Source organism: Berghia stephanieae, chromosome 6 (assembly GCF_034508935.2).
Source record: "Berghia stephanieae isolate SIO BIC M18660-M18661 chromosome 6, UCSD_Bste_1.3, whole genome shotgun sequence".
NCBI classification, from domain to species: domain Eukaryota; kingdom Metazoa; phylum Mollusca; class Gastropoda; order Nudibranchia; family Aeolidiidae; genus Berghia; species Berghia stephanieae.
This window is the reverse complement of record NC_088365.1, coordinates 12,270,585-12,293,084: the sequence shown is the minus strand read 5'-3', so window position 1 is coordinate 12,293,084 and position 22,500 is coordinate 12,270,585. Positions and strand designations below refer to the sequence as shown.

Genomic DNA, 22,500 nt, shown 5'->3' with positions numbered 1-22,500 from the left:
CATTTATCAATGGGTTATATCAGATGAAGCTCTCTCGCGCTGATTCTGAAAAGCCTTTTTTTTTTCTGTATGGGTTTGATGTTAAATGTGTGTTTTGTGTGTGTGTGTGTGTTTGTTTGTCATAGTCGTCGTAGACCACTACCCTTATCCGAATTTATTTATGAGTATGATAAGCCAACTTGGTATGGTATCATTGGTTTAATGGGTAAGAGTAAGAGATTAATTATAACTCAGAAATACAAATAAGAATAACATTCTCTGTGTCAACAATAACAAATAAGGTCACGTGTTCATTATCAAAATTGTAAATGCCTTTATGTAAACATTGTTACTTTCATATTTTTTTTTTTATATTTTTTTTTCATTAGGACAGATCTCCCTGTGTGATTGGAGAGTTATCACATTTTTAAAAAAATGTTTACCTTTGTTTTTTGTTTGTTTACTTTAGGTTTTTTTTTGTTGTTTTATTTAAATTTTTTTATTGTTTTTTTTTAACGATTTCAATCCTATATTATAATTATATTGATATTATTGCAAGTAGTGTTGTTGGCGGAAATAATAGTCGTTTTCCACCACCGGACTCACTTAACTAGAGTTGATCTCAGGCTTCTGTGGCTTTAAGCGCACATTAACAATTGGTTGCTTTTTATCCTTTGGGTAGGACGCTGTTCTTTCGCAAACAGGACTTTTCACATGATCAAACCTTAGAACCAATTATATGTATAATATACATTTAATATCGAGTATTGGAAATGATATTCCAAGGCAGAATGATATATACTTAGAACACGCTCTGAAAGAAGTTCGAAAAGTCATTCCAAAACCAACGACTCATATTGAGAACGCAATCCCTAGAGAAATCGCCTATGCAGATGATGTCGATTTTATTGGATCAACACCAGCAAATATAGACATCATACAAAATACCCTCATGAAATATAACCTCCAAGTCAATGCCAATAAAACCGAATTTACAACAATATCGAGGAACAAAGAGGAATGGAAAAGAACAAAGAAAGTCGGCTCACTAATTGGAGACACCGAGGATGTACAAAGAAGAAAACAGCTATCAAACGCCGCACTCAGTAAACTCACCAATGTATGGATTAGAGGTGACAAAATAAAGAGAAAAACCAAACTGAAACTGTACCATGCTCTTGTAAAACTGGTACTTCTGTATAACTGCGGCACTTGGGCGTTGACAAAATCCGAAGAAGAACATCTGGATGCCTTCCATCGCACACAGCTAAGAAGGGTACTGGACATCAAATACCCCAAAAAGATCTCAAATGAATCACTCTATAAGATCACAAAAGAAAGACCAATCTCCCTTGACATTTTACAACAACGATGGCAACTTTTCGGTCACATACTACGCAGGGACAAAAACATACCAGCAAACCAAGCCATGTCGGGATACTTCCAAAAACACGGGAACCTTTTCAGAGGAAGACCGATCACAACACTCCCCGTGATCCTAAACAAAAACCTCACAACACTTGGACAAAGCATTAGTCTCATAACGGCAGGGGACCTTGAAAATCTGAGAACCCTAGCAGAGGACCGGCAATATTGGAGACACCTCACACAGGAAATATTGGAAACAGCCAAGGCGACCCGATCTTTCGGTCGAGACGCGAAAGGCATCTAAGTCAAGTCAAGTCAATGAAGTGGAAATCAAATCTGACTTATTTTTTAAATGTATAGACTATGTAATTCTTCATGTAAAACAAGATGCTGGTTATTCAAATTTAAGATTTAACAGGATGATGGATAAAAAAAATAATAGGAAGATCACGTTACGAGGAACCAGTCAGACTCAATAATTAAAATCGTATGGAATCTTAAAGTCTATGGCATCGAAGCTGTTTTCCATTTTCATTTTTATAAACACAATTAAAGCCCAGCTTTAAGCTGTCTGGTATTGAGTTTCTGAATACACGTATACCACCCTAGATAGAAACATCATCTCTTCAATGATAGGATTAAAGAAATTGTATCCAACATTGGAGAGAAATATGATGTTTGTATTTTATAGCATTATAACCCCCTTAAATGAGCTTTTATACAGCGCAATATCCACTAAACATACTCAAAGCGTTTTACAAGGGTCCCTGACCAACAGCAACATTTAAAATGTAGGACGGGACATGACGCCTGTTAGGCGCATTTATTTCTTTTTGGGACAGAGACAACGCTGTTAATGGTCAGGTACTCATTTCACACCTGAGTACGGTGAGAGAATGTGAGTAAAGAGCCTATACTATTCCAAGGACTCAACTATGCGCCGAGCGAGGATCGAACCGAGGACTTTCCGATCCAAAAGCAAGTGTCATACCACAAGACCACATAACCACATATAGCCTTCTTGTTTTATGCTCTTGATCTGACAATCCCAGTTCAGAGTGCATAGCATGTTGATAGTAATAGTTATAGTAAGATAAAAATAAGAACATGTCCTTTTATCTATCAATAGCTTGTTGATGTCCTGACTTTATCTAAAGTGTATTATTTCAAATCATACTTTCTCTCACCATTTAGATGAATAAATAAATAACTAAACTTTATTGATCCATATTTGGTTTTAAAAGTCAAAGTGTGAATTATAAATTGAATAAATAAGCGTTATAAAATGCCTAATTTATCTGGTTACATTCTGCGCTACAAAACAATTTCAAAACACTTTGGTTTGTATAATATTGTTATTATTATTATTATGATTTTTAATAATTAATTTATTTATTTATTTTCAAACATTTTATGAAAGGTAAATATGACCCGATGACCCTCAGCTTGACAGAAAATATTGAATCGGAGACTTCAGAGAAATCTAAGGTTGATGATGATTTGACACGTTTGGTTGTTGGTTTTTTTTTTTTGTGTGCTGTTGTTGTACTTGTTTTGTTTTTTGTTTTTGTGTTTTTTTTGTGTGTTTTTTTTTCGCTTTTGTTTGTTTGTTGTTTTGGGATTTTTTGAGGTTTCTTTTTTGGTTTGGCGGGGAGGGGGGGGGGGGGGGTCAACTCAATCTATCGATACAATTTTAATAGAATTTTTTTTTTTTTTCTCGACGATAAGGAAAGTAAAAGTGTTTTCTAAGGGAGTAGTGCAGTCCGAAACGAATTCACCAAGAAAGTAATGCTGTAACATAGCAGCAGCGATACGATTGAAGCTCTCGCCATATTGTCTATAATAATAATAATAATGATAATAATAATAATAATAATGTTCTTCTGGTGTAAACAATAAGATATGATTATGATGTCCACAGTAAGAGTACAACTGAATCGCGCCTACCGGTAAAGAAGGGTTGATGGTTATAGGATCCACTCGAGTCTGTAATCAATCAACTTAATGGTATTATCAGAGGGCTTCTGTTCTCTAGTATTTGTTTATCTTACTACTCCATAAATTAGTATCGCGTAATGATAACACATTTCCGAAAACATTCATATTGTAAAGTTGATTTCAACTCACTCAACCCTAACACCGACTATTCCGTAGTTTACCCGGGTTACTTTTACCCCATGCCTATTTATTTATTACATTTTTCTGAGACAAATTATAGGCGTAGTATCAAAGCTAATGTTTTTTAGTTTTTACATGTTAATAATGGTCGTTGATAAAACTATCTATGTGCATGCTTATTTTTAATACATTTTTATCCAATTTCTAAAAGTGGCAAAAATCTCTAGGATTGAGTGAGTTAGCTAATATATTTTTTTTAATGGACAAGTGATATCATTTTTTTTTAAGTGGGTGTTTTTGTTTGTTTGTTTTGTTTTGTTTTTTGTTCGTTTATTTCGGGCTTGTTATTTTGTGTGTGTGTGTGTGTGTGTGTGTGTGTCTGTGTTCTTTATGTCTTTGAATCAGAAACGTTTGAGGCTAGTTGCACATATTAGATAAATTTGCGTCGGCTGGGGTAGTATTGTATAAAAAAGAAATTCCTTGCATTCTAGCGGTTTAGGGGGGGGGGGGGTTAGGGGGAGATGGCTAATGTAAGGCAAAGCAAATAACGTTTTCTCACGAAATGTCAAATTTATTTGTTTTTATAAAGGTTTATATTTCTATTAAGGTTACATTAAATGCTTTCGTCTGAATTTCTCTAAACTGGTGGTGGTGGTGGTAGTAGTAGTAGTAGTAGTAGTAGTAGTAGTAGTAGTAGTAGTAGTAGTAGTAGTAGTAGTAGTAGTAGTAGCAGCAGCAGCAGCAGCAGCAGCAGTAGTAGTAGTAGTAGTAGTAGCTATAATTCTTTTCATTCCTAATTAATCGTTCTCGGAAGTCTTTGGCGTTAAACGGACAATAATACGGTAGCAATTATCAGCTACCCTTTGGACAGGGACTTAGTCTGTAAAGTATTCTTCGTTAGATCTAACAAATTCAGCTAGCAATTCCCCTCGTTCATACGGTGGAGAAATTGTGTTTATATATATAAACCAGTATCTCCATGCTACAAAGCTGCAATCACTCGAATATCCTATTGATTTTGTGCCATTGATCCAGGGCATTGCCCAGCTTTTGTGTGTGTCCCTATAATATTATAGCTCAGTTGGTAGAATACACACTTTCTCGCAAAGGACCGGGATCGGGCGTAACCATCCGGAAAGTTATAGATAGAACGAAGATGACGTCAATCAAGTCTTTGTTATTGTTTTTGCCATCCACGTTTATGAGTACTTCTCACTAAACTGTATGAACCAGACTATAAAAGTTCACGGTTACACATAGTTTTGTGTGTTGGTCCGTTATACTTCCGGATGGCAATGTTATGAGCTTCTTTAGCCAAGCGCATACTATCTGTAGCCTGACACTGACCAAAAAATGACGTCAAAATGCCAGTCTTTTGCCACAAAAGAAAACAAATCGTGAGTTGTATTCAATCGTTCAACCAATGAAATAACTTGTTTCCTTGAGCTCTACTAACGGCAACTCACTAGACGCTACACAAACCTAAAAAAAATGACGTCAAACTGTAAGTTCTAGTGTCAGACTATAGATAGTATGCGCTTGGCTAAGAAGCTCATAACATTGCCATCCGGAAATATAACGGACCAACACACAAAACTGTGTGTGTCCATGAACGTTTATAGCCGGGTTAATACAGTTCAGTGAGCATTACTCATAAACGCGGATGGCAAAAAACAGTAACAAAGACCTGAGTGACGTCATCTTCGAACTATCTATAGAAACAATCCACACAAGATTTCTACACGACCATGTTTAATCTGAAATTTACATAAGAGGTGTCATGTCCGTGAATGAATACTTGGGTCGCGCAAACCACTTTACGTATTTTTATTTCAGCGTGTGTGTGTGTGTGTGTTGTGTGTGTGTGTGTGTGTGTGTGTGTTGTGTGTGTCCTGTGGTAGAGTGGAAAGAGGGAAAGGCGAGAAATTCACAGACGATGGGTGTGACTCGTGACGTGACTTACTTCCTCCAGGCATTTGTTCAAGTTCGTGTGATGAGATGATGATGTCACATTCCTTTACCTGTCCTTGTGGTGGGCGTTTGTGCATGGGTTTTGCGTTTAAAAAAAAAAAATCTTTTTGGTACAATGTGTCTGTGTGTGTGTGTGTTTGAGAGAGAGAGAGAGAGAGAGAGAGAGAGAGAGGGGGGGGGGGGGGGGGGGGGGGGGGGGAGAGAGATGGATATGTGTGTGCATGTGTGGACGGGAGAGAGAGAGAGAGAGAGAGAGAGATCGATGTGTGTGTGGAAGGGGAGGTGGGGGGGGGGGGGGGGGGGTTGCCACAGAACGGGTTGAAGTAACACATGATTCACATTCGTATTATCTGAAGTAGGAAAAGGGGTAGAATAATAATAATAACAATAATAATAATAATAATATGAAAAAGAAATTTCGTGGATCAATTTAATCTGTAGTGGCATGCAACACCGTGATTTATTTTTTGTTTTCGTTTATTTTTCCCCCTTTCGGGGTATTGTTTAGATATATTATTTGGAGAGGGGGAAGGGGGTGATTGTAGAAAAGTTTTTTTTTTTTAATTTTATTTGAATGTTTGTTTTTATATTCATTTGAATGATTGTTTGTTTTTTTATTCATAATAATGTATTTTACTAAATTATGATGACATCATCATCACCATCATTATTATCGACATCATCATCATTATCATCTTTATCGTCAATTACCGTCAATGCTACTGAAGCTCAATTTGTTGCAGCCTCTCCCGCCTTTCTCCTATTTCTGTTCTTTTACATACTTTGTTAATTTAGTACTCCTCTTAGTTGGGACCTGCGCTTGTGTCTGGATGAGACTTATAGGTGGTCTCAAACTACGTACTTTGACGGTGTGCTCTTGGAATCTACATCTGTTCCCTATTTGAACCAATTCCCCTTTGTCTCACCTTTTCTTTTGTGCTTTAATTGTATTTCTAGAACTTTTTACTTTCCCATTTTTTCCCTTTTTACTGGCGCTGATATGACCTTAATGCGTTGCAAGCGCCGTAACACCCTTAAAACATCAATTTAGTTCATTTTGCTTTAATTTAATTTTGACATTAAACTGAAGTGAGTCAATGTGTTTTAATTTGTTCTGGTTATATAATATTGTTTTGCCCTTGCCCTGTACTGTAGACATTGTTCGATTCCACTCCATTGCCCAAGGCACTTCTTATCGGGTCGATGAATACACACACACAATGAAAAGCAAACATCTGTTTCCTTTTGATCACCGATAACCAATTATAATTTTCTTTTCTTTCGTTCTTAATATAAAATGTTGCTGCTCGAAGCAGCTAGAAGAAATAATTAATATGAAATTGAATGTAAGCTTCGATATTATTACAAGAACAGATCAAATGAACGTTTCGGGTTTGGTTTCCCCTTTATCAACAAAACAGGATGAATGAAACACTACATATGAGTGAGATAATGTGGTGGTAGTGGCGTTGTCTCATTATCTCATTCATCCTGTTTTGTTGATAAAGGGGAAACCTGAAACGTTCATTTGATCTGTTCTTGTAATAAAATCGAAGCTTACATTATGATTCAGTTTCATATTATTTATTTTTTTTCCGTTCTTAGCATGTCTCTGTGTTCAGGGGTCGATGCGGGGTCAATTAAGGTCAGATCCAGGTCGATTGGGTCCAACTTTCATTGAAGAGAGCACGGGTTTTTTTTTAAATAAAGATTCTTAGTTAGTTGTACGTTGTTTTTAACCCTTTTAGGAAGCAAGGGATTGAGTAGTAATGATTTCAGATCCATTTTCTTTCTTCTCTTTTTTTTTTTTTCTACTTCCTACTTTAAAAGAAAACAAATATGAGTGATCTTTTTTTTTTTTTGGTCTACTTTTTAATTGCTTATTTCTTCTTTTTTCTTATATCGTACCTGTCTCCTCTGTTTAAGTATAATCTATTCCTTTGATTTTGACAATTTGAATTATAGAAATGTCTTTTTTCCTTGATTTGGTTGATTGGATTGGATTTGTTTTGTTTATTTGTTTGTTTTTGTTTTTTTTGTTTGTTTTTTTTTTTGGGGGGGGGGGTCTTTTTTTTTTCTTTCTTTTTTCTTTTTTTTTTGTTTGTTTGTTTTTATATTCTGTTTGAGTTGATGATTGTTTACATTATGCTTGCTTTTGTTTCTTATTGTTGGGTTTTTGTTTGTTTTTGTGTTTTGTTTTTTAAAAAAAAATTTTGTTTTTTGTTTTTTTGTTTGGAGTTTGCCTTTTTTTTCAGTTGAATCAGATGTCTCAGCATTTTCTCAATAATGTGACACCGACATGGAATAACAATGCGTCATCATGCTAGTGATCGATAGAAACAAATGTAGCAAAATAAATACTTTTTTTTCTTTTTTTTTTACTAGGGACAATAGGGAGATTTGGAAAAGCATTGTTTTAGTAGTGCAGTGGAGAAATTTGTTGGGCTTGTTATTGTGACTATAAAGCTATTTGGCAAGTTAACTGCCTCTTTCTGATGGTATCGATCAATATTTTTCCCTTTCTCGCCTTCTCCAACACTTCCTCATTCGTATACCTGTCTTATAGTTATATAGCATTTCCATAATGCATAGAGTGAAGGTAGCAAAATTCAGATTTTATTCTGCTTTCCTCAGGCCCTTTCCCAGCATCAGAGTACGTTCAAGAGACATCATGAAAGCGACATCCATGACGAGGAGAAGTTTATGGAGGAGACAGCCAAGAGGGAAGAGAACTACCAGTCATCCATTTCAGACTTGGAGCAAGACCTGAAGACCACCCGGGCCAACTTACAGCGATTGACTACAGAGAATGAGAGACTGACCAGTGACAACTCTGACATGGGGCACCAGGTTTGTGAAGGAATGATGAATACCCTGCCTTTTTTCAATGGTTATTTGGAGTCATTGCCATTTTTTCTTTCTTTCTCTCTCTCTCCCCCCCCCCCCCCCCCCCCCCCCCCCCCCCCCCCCCCCCCTTTTTTTTTTTTTCCTTTTTTTAAAACCTGCAGCTTCATGGTCTTGTGGCATGACACTTGCCTGTGGACCCATAGGCCCCTGGTTTGAGTCTCACTCTCGGTAGTGCAAAGTTGAGTCCTAAGAGAAGGCTCTTTGCTCATTTATTCACATATTCTCTCACTGCACTCAGGTGTAAATGTGCGACTAGCCAGTAACAACATGGTATCTTCCCAAAAAAAAATTAAGAAGTTGTCCTTCAGCTGTATCAGGCTTATGAAGCCTAAATCTGTCCAGGTTTTGGTGATGTTAATCAAACAAAATGTATCAATTGATTCTGTTAAGGACACTGTTTATCATATTTGCCATTAGACTCAGCCTCTTAGTTGATGTCATGTAGTCAGGAATGCCAAAGACGGAAAAAAAAAAGAGAAAGTTGATATAATTGAGGTTCTTTTCTGTGGTAAAATCCTCTAATTCTAATTTTCTGGGTGATCTAGTAAGATTGATTGTGAAACCTCACAAACAGTAATTCGATTGATTGTGAAGCCACACAAGCAGTTCGCAAATAGTTAAGACTGATTGTGAAACAACAACAAATAATTAGATTGATTGTGAAGCCACACAAAACATCTTTCGAGTAATGTTTTCTCACTAAAGATCGAATATATCAGCAAGAATTGATACGAATACACCGACCCAGTTGAAAATAGGGACATGTAATCATTTTATGTTAAATTGTATGTTAGAGTCATATAGAAAGTCAACGAAAAGAAAAAAATAATGACAAATATATTTGATGATTATGTGTTTTCCAGGTTTTCATTTATAGTTCATTCTATCTTATTTTGAAATAGTTGACACAATTGCAGAACTTAATTTTGTGTTTTTGTTATTTAATTTGAAATGTACCTTATTTATTTATTTTTTGGGTTTTTTTGTTTTGTTTTGTTTTAATATTTTTGATTTTCCTTTGTTCTGACAGTTGGAGGTGTTAGAAAACCAAAGACAACAGATGAGGCATGAATTGAAGGAGTTCAAGGTCAGGGAACATCGAAATCTCTTGGACTACGCCGAGCTGGAGGAAGAAAATATCTCATTTCAAAAACAGGTTTGTGATTTTTCCTTTTTTTTATGTATTATGTAATTATATATCTCTATACATTTTATTCTTGGTTAAAATACTGCATTAACCCTCTCCATACCACATACAGCAAAATTGTCACATTTGTTACGGCACAATATACATTTTTTTTTATTCAGATTTATTTTGTGCATCACAAACTTTGAAGTCAATCTAGTCTTTGTTTGATTAATAAGAACATAAAGTTGTTTTGTAGAGAGCTTTTTTGAGTTTAAAAAATCCATTTTTCTGCTGGGTAAGCCTGCCATTTTGGGAAAATACTGAAAATCATCGGTAAGGAGAGAGTAAAGGTAATGAAAGTCTCTTTGATGACAATGCATTGCAGAACGGCATAATATAAATTGATATACCGTGAAAATTTGAAAAGATGTTTATGGTAAAATGCCAGACAAATCAGGAAGAAAAAAATAACAGGAAAACGGTATCTCAGAAAACCAGCCTTCTCTAGACCATTGATCTTGTCTCCATGCCCAAGATTTCAATTTTGCCTTTACAAGCTTTTTAGTTATTTGGAGTCAATGCCATTTTTTTCTTTCTCCCCCCTTTTTCCTTTTTTAAAAAACTGCAGCTTCATGGTCTTGTGGCTTGACACTTCTTGCCTGTGGACCCATGGATTCCTGGTTCGAGTCTCACTCTCGGTAGTGCAAAGTTGGTTTCTTAGAGAAGGCTTTTTGCTCATTTACTCATATTCTCTCACTGCACTCAGGTGTAAATGTGTGACTAGCCAATAACAGCATTGAATCTGTCCAAAAAAAATTGTTGTTACACCTTTCGGGTATTATGTCTTGTTCTACATGTAACATGTTGCTGTTGGTTTGAGACCCTTTGTAAAGTGGTTTCAGCACATTTAGGGGATATTGCATGCACATAAAAATCAAGCTCAATGTTTCCCTTTGATATTCAATTCATGACTCCATTTAAAATGGGTTTTTTTTATTTTCTTCCTTTCCAAAGGTATCTGTTTTAAAACAGAACCAGGTAGATTTTGAGGCCACAAAACACGAGACACATCGGCTACAGGGTGAGTTGGAAGACCTGCACCTCCAGATGGAAGAACTCGACAGTCTCAAGGGAATTGTGGAGAAAAAGTTGGAAGAGGCTCTGTCCTCCTTGGTACAGGAACGGGAACAGAGGCACAACTTGAAGAAGGAGCTGGACCAGAGAATATCACAGGAATCCATGTTCAATCTCAGCAATCTGGCACAGCTCGGTGGGCTCAGCGAAGGCTTGTCTTTTGAGAATCACGTTGAGCATGGTAATCATTTTTTTTTTAAAAGAGTCATTTCTGTCATTTTTCTGGGTGGGGATCCTGACCTCCCATAATGGGCAGGGAGGTGTGTCTTCTATCCCCCCTATACCCATTTTCCAATTGTTTCCTGTCATTGTCTTGGAATGAGATTACTTAGTTTTGTCCTGACCCTTGCCGAAGTTCCTTGGCTGGGAGGGAAACAGTCGAATGTATAGTTATAGCTTTGGGAGATAATATTTTTTTCCTTGTAAATCATCTCTCTGTTATGCTTTGTTTTATGTTTAGTTTACATATTATTTTATATGATTTGTAAACATTTGAGTGTATTCCTCTTAGTTGGGACCTGTGCTTATGTCTGGATGAGACTTTTAGGTGATCGCAAAGTACTTTGACGGTGTGCTCTTGGAATCTACATCTGTTCCCTAATTGAACCAATTCCCCTTTGTCTCACCTTTTCTTTTGTGCTTTAATTGTAATTCTAGAACTTTTTACTATCCCATTTTCTTCCATTTTACTGGTGCTGATATGACCTTAATGTGTTGCAAGCGCCGTAAAACCCTTAAAAACAAAAACAAAAACAAACACCTGTCATTTATGTGAAAGGTTTTTGGTTTGTTTTTTTTAACTCACTCAACCCTAACACCGACTATATCCGTAGTTTACCAGGGTTACTTTTACCCCGTGCCTATTTATTACATTTTTATGAGACAAATTATAGGCGTATCTGGCATCAAAGCTAATGTTTTTAGTTTTTACATGTTAATGGTAGTTGAATAAAACTATCTATGTACATGCTCATTTTTAATATGTTTTTTTTTCCTATTATGAAAAGTAGAAAAAATCTCTAGGATTGAGTGAGTTAATATGATGCAGCATCCGTAATTTATTTACACTCCGTCTTGTGATTTGGTGTGGCAATGGAATTTTATTTGGTTCACTCTAGCAGTATTTGGTTCACTCTAGCAGTATTTGGGTCACTCTAGTAGTATTTGGTTCACTCTAGCAGTATTTGGGTCACTCTAGCAGTATTTGGGTCACTCTAGCAGTATTTGGGTCACTCTAGCAGTATTTGGTTCACTCTAGCAGTATTTGGGTCATTTGGGTCACTCTAGCAGTATTTGGGTCACTCTAGCGGTATCTGGTTCACTCTAGCAGTATTTGGTTCACTCTAGCAGCATTTGGTTCACTCTAGCAGTTTCTGGTTCACTCTAGCAGTATCTGGTTCACTCTAGCAGTATTTGGTTCACTCTAGCAGCATTTGGTTCACTCTAGCAGTATTTGGTTCACTCTAGCAGTATTTGGGTCACTCTAGCAGTATTTGGGTCACTCTAGCAGTATTTGGTTCACTCTAGCAGTATCTGGTTCACTCTAGCAGTATTTGGTTCACTCTAGCAGCATCTGGTTCACTCTAGCCGTATCTGGTTCACTCTAGCAGTATTTGGGTCACTCTAGCAGTATTTGGTTCACTCTAGCAGTATTTGGGTCACTCTAGTAGCATTTGGTTCACTCTAGCAGCATCTGGTTCACTCTAGCAGTATTTGGGTCACTCTAGCAGTATTTGGTTCACTCTAGCAGCATCTGGTTCACTCTAGCCGTATCTGGTTCACTCTAGCAGTATTTGGGTCACTCTAGTAGCATTTGGTTCACTCTAGCAGTATCTGGTTCACTCTAGCAGTATTTGGTTCACTCTAGCAGCATTTGGTTCACTCTAGCAGCATCTGGTTCACTCTAGCAGTATTTGGTTCACTCTAGCAGTATTTGGTTCACTCTACCATAATACCAGACCAGATTTAGATTATGCAGAGCTGCCAACCTACTGCAAAAATTGCGGAATTGTACGCATTTTCAGCGATTGTACGCTTGTACGCATTTCCCCCAAGATTGTACCCATTTTCAGTGTATGTTGTGTTACTCTGTTATTCATATTATTACTAGCCTATTGAGAAACCTTGGTGACCAAGTGGATATTCATATATTTTTTGCCCAATTATGATCTTCATGCTGGGAGGTAGAATTCTGAAAGGATTGGATTATAGTATTGGGAACATCATTGTTGCTGCAATTGAGCTTGTGCAGTGTGACTTTATGAAAGTATACCTTCCTCTTACTTTCACAATGGTTAGTTTCCGTCGATTTCAGGATTGTACCCATTTTTATGAAATCTCCCCCATTTTGAGGTCCCATTGTACACATTCTCATCAGATGGGGTTGGCAGCTGTGGATTATGGATCAAACATGACTGTATTAAGATTTTTATATACTTTCTTTTGAAATATTTCCTCAGACGATGACACAGATGCCAGTTCGTTGAAGAGAATCACTGCTGACTTTTCCTTCTCCCCCAATTCCAATTCCGCCCCTACTCCTTCCACTCCTAGACCTGGTACCGTCAACGACCTTCTTAGTGAGATCAAGGTAAGGTTCACACAATGCAATCAATGATGGTAATAACAATAATTGATGAGGACTGGTATTGATAATGATGTTGTATATGATTACTACTAAATTCCCCTATCTAAGAATGTACCAGGGTTATTAAGTCATATAAAATCAAGTTTTTTGTGTGTTATTTTTTAACTTATTTATTTATTTATTTATTTATTTATTTATTATTTAATTTTTTAATTATTAAAAAAAAAAAAATTTTTTTTTTTTTTTTTAAGGTCAATATCCCTATACCTGTTTATTGTCGTATTTAAAAGACGGAGATAAACCTAAACTGGCAAAGTGACGACAAACATTGGGGGTCTCCCATGACTGAGGTTAAAAAAAATATAAGATAATGATATTGTATCTTGTTGAAACATCTTAATAGATGCAGGGTTGAATGGGCTGGATTATCGTTTTAAAAACCAGTTTCCTGTGCGGGAATAAAACACAAGTTTAGGAACAATTATGAAGTATCACATCAAGGCCATTGTCAGTAGATTTCTTGATGCCCTTTAAATCTGAGAAAAATGGTGATACACTGATAGATACACTGCAGTTAAGATAATATGTTTTAACTGATTCCGTCCAGGTTTTTATGAGGGTTCTGACAGAGTTATTTTTCCTGAGCATTTTTTACCATTGGGTACCTATCTTATTTTTGGAAAATAAATATCTCTTATAATAATTTGTATGACATGTAATATATCATTTTAATCAGAAAAGAATAATTAATGTGACTACGACAATTTTACACGTATAAAATTTGGTTATTAGTCAATGAAATAGCAAAATTATGCAATCAATGAATTGTAAAAAAAAAAAAAAGTTACTCTACTATCAACTTACATCAGATTTCCATGTTTTCTGCTAATCCAAAGACATTTTGAATCACATATATTTAACTACACATATATCCTAAGTATGTAGTCCAAATTTGAGGTTGAAATGCTAAAAATCTAAGATTTTATAGCAATATAACTGTTTGCAGTCAAAATTTCTAAAAATTGCCACAGTCACACAGTTTGCAGAAATAGCACATCCTACCAATAAACAAAAGCTAAAATTGTCCTAATCCTATATGTTACAACTAATTTTACAATAAAATAACAAACAATAAGCAGCAGTTCTAAAAATCAAATTTTGACTCTGTGTGGTATTCCTCAAAACATTTTTTTGCATGGAGATGAGGCTTAGTCGAGCATACACGACAGAAATAATTTGTCCTTTTCTTCTTCCCTGTGGTGCCTCTGTTGCACCACACACATGCTCTGTCCTGTTCCAAATGAGAGATGAGGTTTAGATTCCCTACAAACCTCTCAGGGATGGAGGTAGAGGGGCGGCCAGGCTGACGAGCTTCATCCCTTGCTCGATCCGAGTCATTCCGTGAAATAACTGAAAGCTTTGTCATTTCCTCAACAAGTTTTTTTTTTTAAATTCAGAAGAGGAATCTTCTTGTTTTGAGACAGGGTGAATAAAATATGGGCATTGGTTCCACACATTTCAAACATAAAATAAAACAGTTTCTTCCACCATTTAACAGTCTTGCGGTTGAAGGTCCCGTAGTAGCCCGTCTGTTGATCCGCCCGATCACATCCTTTCATGTTGTTGTTATAGTTATGGATGAGACCGGGTTTCTCCATCACTTTTCCTTTTTTTGCAGTTGTAGCCATTTCACACGATGCTTTTGTTGAACAAGCTACTATGGGTTTTCTTGCCTTTTTGTCCCTCCACATGACACAAGAGATATCGGCCTCTTTGGGGGTTGTAAAAAACCATTTGCGCTCCAAATGCTTCAATTTTAGAGCCCGAATTTCCTGAGGGAATCCACACCGATTCGTGTTGACCGTGCCGGTGTAGTAAAATCCCTTTGCTGATAAGGCTTCCAAAAGTTTCATTGTAGTATAATACCTATCAGCAAAGAGATGATGACCCTTTGAGAACAGTTGCAGAAGAGTCTCAAACACTTTCACAGCCTGCCCGTTGTCATGTGGAACGTCGGGATTATAAGACGTCTTTTCTCCGAAGTACGTCAAGAGATTAACGACATATCCTGTCGTTCTATCCATCAAGCCAAAGACTTTGATGTGGTATTTCTTTGGCTTTTGGGGGTTGAACATTTTATAGACCCAACGCCCTGAAATCCCACAACCATCTCATCCAGCGAAAGATTCTGAAATGGATAAAATGCGGATCGAAAATTTTCCAAAAGCATATTCATAAAGGGTTCAATTTTATCCTTCGAAGAGGCTGTGGCAGAATCCGAGCAATGCAACATGCTGTGGAAGATGGATTCAAATCTTAGGCGAGAAAACATATGGTGGTACCAAGGTTTGTAACTCGGTGAGTCCTTCGATGCCCAGCATACACGAATTGATGGCGGTTTGTCGATTCCCAGTTGAATTATGACGGCCAGGAATTTGTAGATCTCTGCCCTGGTGACAGGTTTCCAGTTGTTGAAAACAGACTGTCTTAGAGGAGGATTGTTGAGGGCACACCTGTAGGCTGTATATGCATTGATAGCATTGATCAGAAATTCTAAGACTGGTGTCGAAAACAAAAGAAGAAAAACATCAAGTGGAGTTGACTGCACTGTCAAATTCGCCCGCAGTCCTGGCTCTTGTGATGGTGAAAATCTGAAATTATTTCTTGTTTCAGCATCACCTTCTGTAATCTGAAATATAAAATAAAAAGAAAATATGAATAGCATGGAAAAATAAAACAAGAAAGAGATTGTTTTTGTTGTCAAAATAAATATTCGGGGGGGGGGAGGTACCTACTACTGAGAGTAAAGAATAAAATCCAGCCGTTAAAAAATTGCTATTTGATCAACAAAATGTTCAGAAAAAATTGTCCTAGAACGTTTGTATATTTAAAAAAGAAAAACAACAAAACACAGATGCAAGACAACAAAAACAACAATAGTATCAGCAACAACAACAGAACCAAAACAAATATCAACATCAATTGCAATTTGGCTAGGAATGCGGTACTCAGATGTGAATAAAATAATTATCTTCTCAGTCTCAGTCTCAGTAAATATTCTAGTTTACACAATGAAAATAAAACCAATAAATAAAGTAATAGTTTATGTCCATGATAATCATCTGGGGGGGGGGGGGGGGGGATTACTGATGAGACTAAAAAATAAGAATATTTGCCCAGAAATTTTGACCAGCAGATTGTTCAGGATAAAAATAATAAAACAATAGAATTTTTAAAAAAGACACACAAGAGTAACAGCAAAGAACAACTAAACAACAACAATAACATCGGCATCAGTGTCAACAGAATCAATCTGATAATTCTATTCTCAGATTTTGACAAAATATCCTTAGTTTCGGTTTGTGTTTACTAGAAATGTAAACACAAACGTGAGAGAAAATGAAAAGAGCAAAGTGATGACGGAAAAAAGTCAAAAAACAAAAACAAAGCAAGTAAAGTAACAAGTACAAGTACAAACAAGTAGACAAGATTTATGTTAGCATTGTAATTGTTTTCACCCACTTACCTCCGACCAAACAGGTAAGTCATCAGCAGTGATATGCCTTCTCTTGGCAGGGGGAGGAGCAACTGATACCTGGTCTTCGGCTTCGCTATCAGATTCAGATGATACTGAGCCATTGCCATTATTAGTAATAGTAATATCATTATCCATTTCATCAGACGATGAATTTCCATCACTTCCACTGTCCGTTTCCAAAGTTTCAAACAGTAAACGTGCTTGCTCAGCAGTATGTCGTCTTATCCTTGACGGGCCAGCGTCCATGTTTGTTGTCAGTTTCGTAGCAACGACGGTCGCAACAAAAGAATACACATATTTTTAATAAAAAAGTTGAAGAATTGATAAAAGGCAGTTGATTCTGTCAAAGGACGCGCTATTTTTAATGTTTTCTTCCGTTCGGTTGATTAAAAAGTCGGAACAAAGCAAAATATGAACGTTTCTTTTCACATTTCGCTTTTACGCTCACAGCGTAGGAATGGATTCGAGCTCGATTCGGGTTTACGCTGAGAGCGTAGGAATGGACGGAATCAGTTAAGCTACAAAGAGCAGTGATTGACCAGAACAATGATGTCTTTGTATATTTGTCAGTTATTTTTTTTTCTTTGTTTTATTTGTCTTTTTGTTTTTCGTTCTTAAAATCTTTGAAACTCCACATATGTAGCTCTACCTTCGCTCTCTTTTGGAAGCCAAAGAAATTAAACTGTCGTGATATTATCTATGATGCATATCTAAGGACAGTACACTGATTTCTAAAAATAAAAAATGTTGATATCAAATTTCACAGATAATGATGACTCTATTGGATCTTTTTATATCAATACCTGGAAACTGTTTAGAAAGTGAAAGGAAACTGTTTAGAAAGTGAAAGCGTGCATTTGGCCATCATAATGATAGTTTTAAGTTTCGTAATTTGTTGTTTTTTTTAATTGTGTTTTGTTTTGTTTTTGGTTTTACTTTCATTAAACATTTGTATTTGAATATTGTTATGCAACGGCTTTTGGTAAGTAAGTCTTAGAAAATATTGTCCTTTTTAAAAAAAATTGTTGGTTTTTTTTGTTTATGTTTGTTTTGTTTTGTTTTTCGTTTTTTTTTGTTTTTTTTTGTTTTTGGTTTGTTTTTGTTTTTTTTTTTTTTGGGGGGGGGGGGGGGGGGGGGGGTCTTTTTATATTTATTTATTTTAATGATAGTGACTTTCATTTTATTTCAAGTGAGATATCTGAAATATTTGGAAGATTTGATTCTGATAATCTTGTTTTCTCTTGAAACCTTTGCCAGGGTAATGAAGTTAGTATTTTGGAAAAGAAATTGAAAGAAACAGAATCGGAGAAGGGTGAGCTGGAGAAAGCCCTTGATGAGGCCAAGAGCTTGATAGAAGCCACGCAGAATGATCTGATGGAACAAAAGGAAAAGACAGACTACCTCAAGAACGCCATCTCACACGTGGCGTCTCTGCAAGACAGCCCAAATCTTCCTAACGATTTGACAGTGGGTGTCTTTTGTCTCATAATAATAATATAATATACTTTATTCATAAAAAGAAATGGAAATTTGTTTACAGACATCGCATGCATGAAAATGTATAAACACAAAGTTGAGAATCTATTGCGACAATTTTTACATATATATATATGCAAATGCACAAAAATATAAAAATATGCAACCAAGAACCGATAGCAACACTTTATATATTTATTTGATAAATTGAGATAGACCATACCTCTGGCCTCTAGTCCGAACTTGTGTGTGTATATTTAAAAGATAGTATTTAATTTAAATCACAGTTGTGCATTAAAGATTCGAACACCATGTGGCAAAAATCTTATCTAATTTTGGATGCATCCGCTTTTATATTTACTATTTTGTCGATTTAACTTTGAGGAATATTTATCTCGAATGTTTGTTGTATGTGAACTTCCTAAAGTGATAAGGTTATGTTGAATTGGATAGTATCATAGGAAGTTGGAATTGACTTTATATCATAATCGTTGATGGTAGAGATCAATCAGTCCAGGATGACGTCAGATTTCCTTAATTGAGACATACATACCTGCCGAATCTTACGAATTTTTCGTAATTTTACGAATTTCAGACAAATTTTGGAGCCAATTACGAAGAAATTGTATGGAAAATTAAGAATTTTTAATTCTCAGTAATAATACTTAAATAATGGTAATGATATTAATAATAATAATAATAATAATAATAATAATGATAATGACAACTTCTACTACTACTACTACAACTAATACTACTACTACTACTACTACTACTACTACTACTGCTGCTACTATTACTACTACTACAACTGCTACTACTACTATAATAATGATAATAATAATATTAATGATGTTGATGATGATGATGATAATATTAATAATAATAATAATAATAATAATAACAATGATGATGATGATGATGACTAAATTTGAAGTTTTCAATTTGGCAGGTCTGTGGAGATGCTAAATATTAGTTATCCCTCCCACACTTTTCTAGCCTTCTCACACCCTCCTTATGTCTATCCTTCTAACATATTTCTCTCTTCTACTTGTCTTTGTTCTAAAATAAGTCCAAGTGAAAGAATGTAATGTCAGATCTTGACAATTTTTTATGGTTCTCTTACTTATCCGAACCATCGACCACCTAAGCTCCAGCCCTTCGGTCTTGTACCATGACGTAAAAGTTAAATGTCTTTTGTAGTTGTTCCAGGTGACTATAAAGTGTGTTACTGATGCTTTTTTTATGGTTCTCAATACCAGGTATCTTACGATGAAGGTTTGATGGCTGAAATAGCCGGCGAGTCAGATCCTGACAAGAAGGTCCTGCTGGAGCTGAAGAAGAATTTCCAGCACAACGAGAAGAAATACTCCAAGGCCATGAGGGAGATAGGCAGCCTCCAGGAGGAAATCAGTCGGCTACAGAGCCGGGCTGCCAATGCCAAGGACACCAGCATTGAAGAGGTCGGTGGTGCATTTAAAGAATTCAATATTAGGCACTAGTTGAAAATAAAAATCCTGAAAAATTCTTTATGAGACCACAGTTCCAGACAAAAGAGATGGTAACATTGGGGATGGCGGGCTACCTTAACTCACTCAATCCTAGAGATTTTTGCTACTTTTCAAAATTGGAAAAAATGTATTAAAAATGAGCATGTACATAGATAAGTTTCTTCAACTACCATTAACATGCAAAAACTAAAAACATTAGCTTTGATACTACGCCTATAATTTGTCTCAGAAAAATGTAATAAATAGGCATGGGGTAAAAGTAAACCGGGTAAACAACGGATATAGTCGGTGTTAGGGTTGAGGGAGTTAACTCGGGATTGACTACAGATCTTATAGAGGACAATTATTGCTACAGTGCAGTCCTGGGTTCGAGCCTCGCTCGTCGCATAGTTGAATCCTTGGAAAAGACTCTTTACTCGCATTCTCTCACCGTACTCAGGTGTAAAATGAGTACCTGGCCATTTACAACGTTGTCTCCATCTGAAAAAAAAAAAATTGCAACATCGCCTAATAACAGGCGTCATGTCCCGTCCTAAATGTTTACTCGGGATTGACTACAGATCTTATAGAGGACAGTTATTGCTACAGTGCAGTAAGGACTTTTGCAAATTTTAGAGGTCGTACTTGTGCTTATCAGCACACTTGGGTGTCTCATATCTCCATAGTCTTCCTTTTCACAACAACTTTGGCCTTGTAAAACAAGATGCAAATGTTTTTCTTCAAGTTCGATGTAATTGTTTACAATTACAGGTTTTTACTTACGGCTGGTTTGCAGTTTTTTCGTTTTTTTTTTTTTAATTTTTTGAATCATTCACACAAAAAAAATGTTTAATTCCATTGACATTGAAAATTAAATTAAATTGAGCTTTATATAGCGCAGTATCCACTAAATGTGCTCAAAGCGCTTTACAAGGGGTCGCTGGTAAACAGCAACATTTAACATGTAGGACGGGATATGACGCCTGTTAGGCGATGTTACAATTTTTTGGACAAAGACAACGCTGTTAACGGCCAGGTACTCATTTTACACCTGAGTACGGTGAGAGAATGTGAGTAAAGAGCCTTTTCCAAGGACTCAAGCGCGAGTCTCGAACCCAGGACCTTCCGATCCGAAAGCGAGTGTCATACCACTAGACCACATAGCCTCACAAACGATTTGGCTTTGCTCTTCATTATAATGTTAATTTGTCCTATCCTCAGGCATTGGCCATTTTGAAAGGTAAATGTGATAAGTATGAAGCCACCATCCAGAAACAGGAATCCAGTCTTTTAGAAGCCACACAACAGTCCGGTTTAGCACAGTCCAGTTTACAAAACCTACAGGTAACAAAACAAGGCTGTTTGATGCTGTTATTATTAATGGACACTGTAACAAATTGTCATGTTGATTGATAGTAAATTTAATGTAATTTTTTTTTAAACGCATTGTACACTAATATAATAATAATAATAATAATAATAATGCACATTTATATTGCGCAACCTATCCCCCTGGTTGGAGGCTCTGGGCGCATAAAGATTGAGCTTTATATAGCGCAATATCCACTAAATGTGCTCAAAGCGCTTTACAAGGGGTCCCTGGTCAACAGCAATATTTAACATGTAGGACGGGACATGATGCCTGTTAGGCGATATTACAATTTTTCGGACAAAGACAACGCTGTTAACGGCCAGGTACTCATTTTACACCTGAGTACGGTGAGAGAATGTGAGTAAAGAGCCTTTTACAAGGACTCACCTATGCGCCGAGCGCGAGGCTCAAACGCAGGACCCTCCGATCCGAAAGCGAGTGTCATACCACTAGACCACATGGCCCCACTAACTAATATTTGACAGATGTCCTGACTTGAATCGTATGATCCAGAAATTGTGAAACTTGTATCAAAATTAGAGTATGGATAGCTTAGTAATAGTCAAAGTGCTATTTGTTGCAATTATTGGTGGCTCGAAAAAGAAAAAAAAAGAGAGAGAGAGAGAGCGAGAGAAATAGAGAGAGGGAGAGAGAGAGAGAGAGCAAGAGAGATGATTTGACACAGAGAGAATCTTAAACAATTAATGTCTTTTCTTTGTGATTATATTTATTTGTCAGTTTGTGTGTAAACATTTTTATTTGGGGTTTTTTTTTCTTTCTTCAAATAAGTACACAAAAGTCCGGAATGTTTCATTACACATTGTAAATGTGTAAATTGAAATTCCCCTTAGGGCAGGGAGTAATTGGCTTCCGAGGGTGGGTGGGTTTTATATTCAGATAGAAAGGTCCTGGGTTCGAGCCTCGCTCGGCGCATAGTTGAGTCCTTGGAAAACGGTGAGAGAATGTTAGTTAAGAACCTATTCCAAGGACTAAATTATGCTCCGAGTCAGGCTCGAACCCAAGACCTTCCGATCCAAAAGCAAGTGCCATACCACAAGACCACATAGCCGCACAATTGACTTTAAAATGTGGCAAATACTGTAAAACCCTTCAAAACAGAATCAAAATTAAAACCATTCATTTTGAAATGTGATGCTTTTACCCATCCAGGTGGAGTTGACTCGCATCACAGAGGATCTGGCCCAACTGTATCATTTGGTGTGTCAGGTGACTGGCGACACGCCGTCTCGTGTCATGTTAGATCACGCCAAGGGTGACGCAGGCCAGAGGGAGTCCAGCGAGGAGACCCCATCATCTTCCAAGGCATCGTCGCCAACTGCTGCTGGGGATGGAAAAGTTGTCGTCAATGGAACAGTAAGTATTATTATTTATTTTTTTAAAAAGAAATGAATTTGTAAAAACTTTTAGAAA

At 36.5% G+C, this 22,500-nt stretch overlaps 1 protein-coding gene across 1 annotated transcript in view; it reads left to right on the top strand.

Moving 5' to 3' along the window:
* Positions 1 to 22,500, top strand: part of LOC144975770 (protein bicaudal D homolog 1-like) — a 32,347-nt gene that overhangs the window by 6,493 nt on the left and 3,354 nt on the right. The window contains exons 2-9 of the mRNA XM_078919957.1: positions 8,071 to 8,286; positions 9,374 to 9,499; positions 10,487 to 10,787; positions 13,066 to 13,196; positions 17,989 to 18,198; positions 19,470 to 19,670; positions 20,919 to 21,041; positions 22,240 to 22,443. Of these exons, the coding sequence (XP_078776083.1) occupies positions 8,071 to 8,286; positions 9,374 to 9,499; positions 10,487 to 10,787; positions 13,066 to 13,196; positions 17,989 to 18,198; positions 19,470 to 19,670; positions 20,919 to 21,041; positions 22,240 to 22,443 (1,512 nt within the window). The remainder of the gene's footprint in view (positions 1 to 8,070; positions 8,287 to 9,373; positions 9,500 to 10,486; positions 10,788 to 13,065; positions 13,197 to 17,988; positions 18,199 to 19,469; positions 19,671 to 20,918; positions 21,042 to 22,239; positions 22,444 to 22,500) is intronic.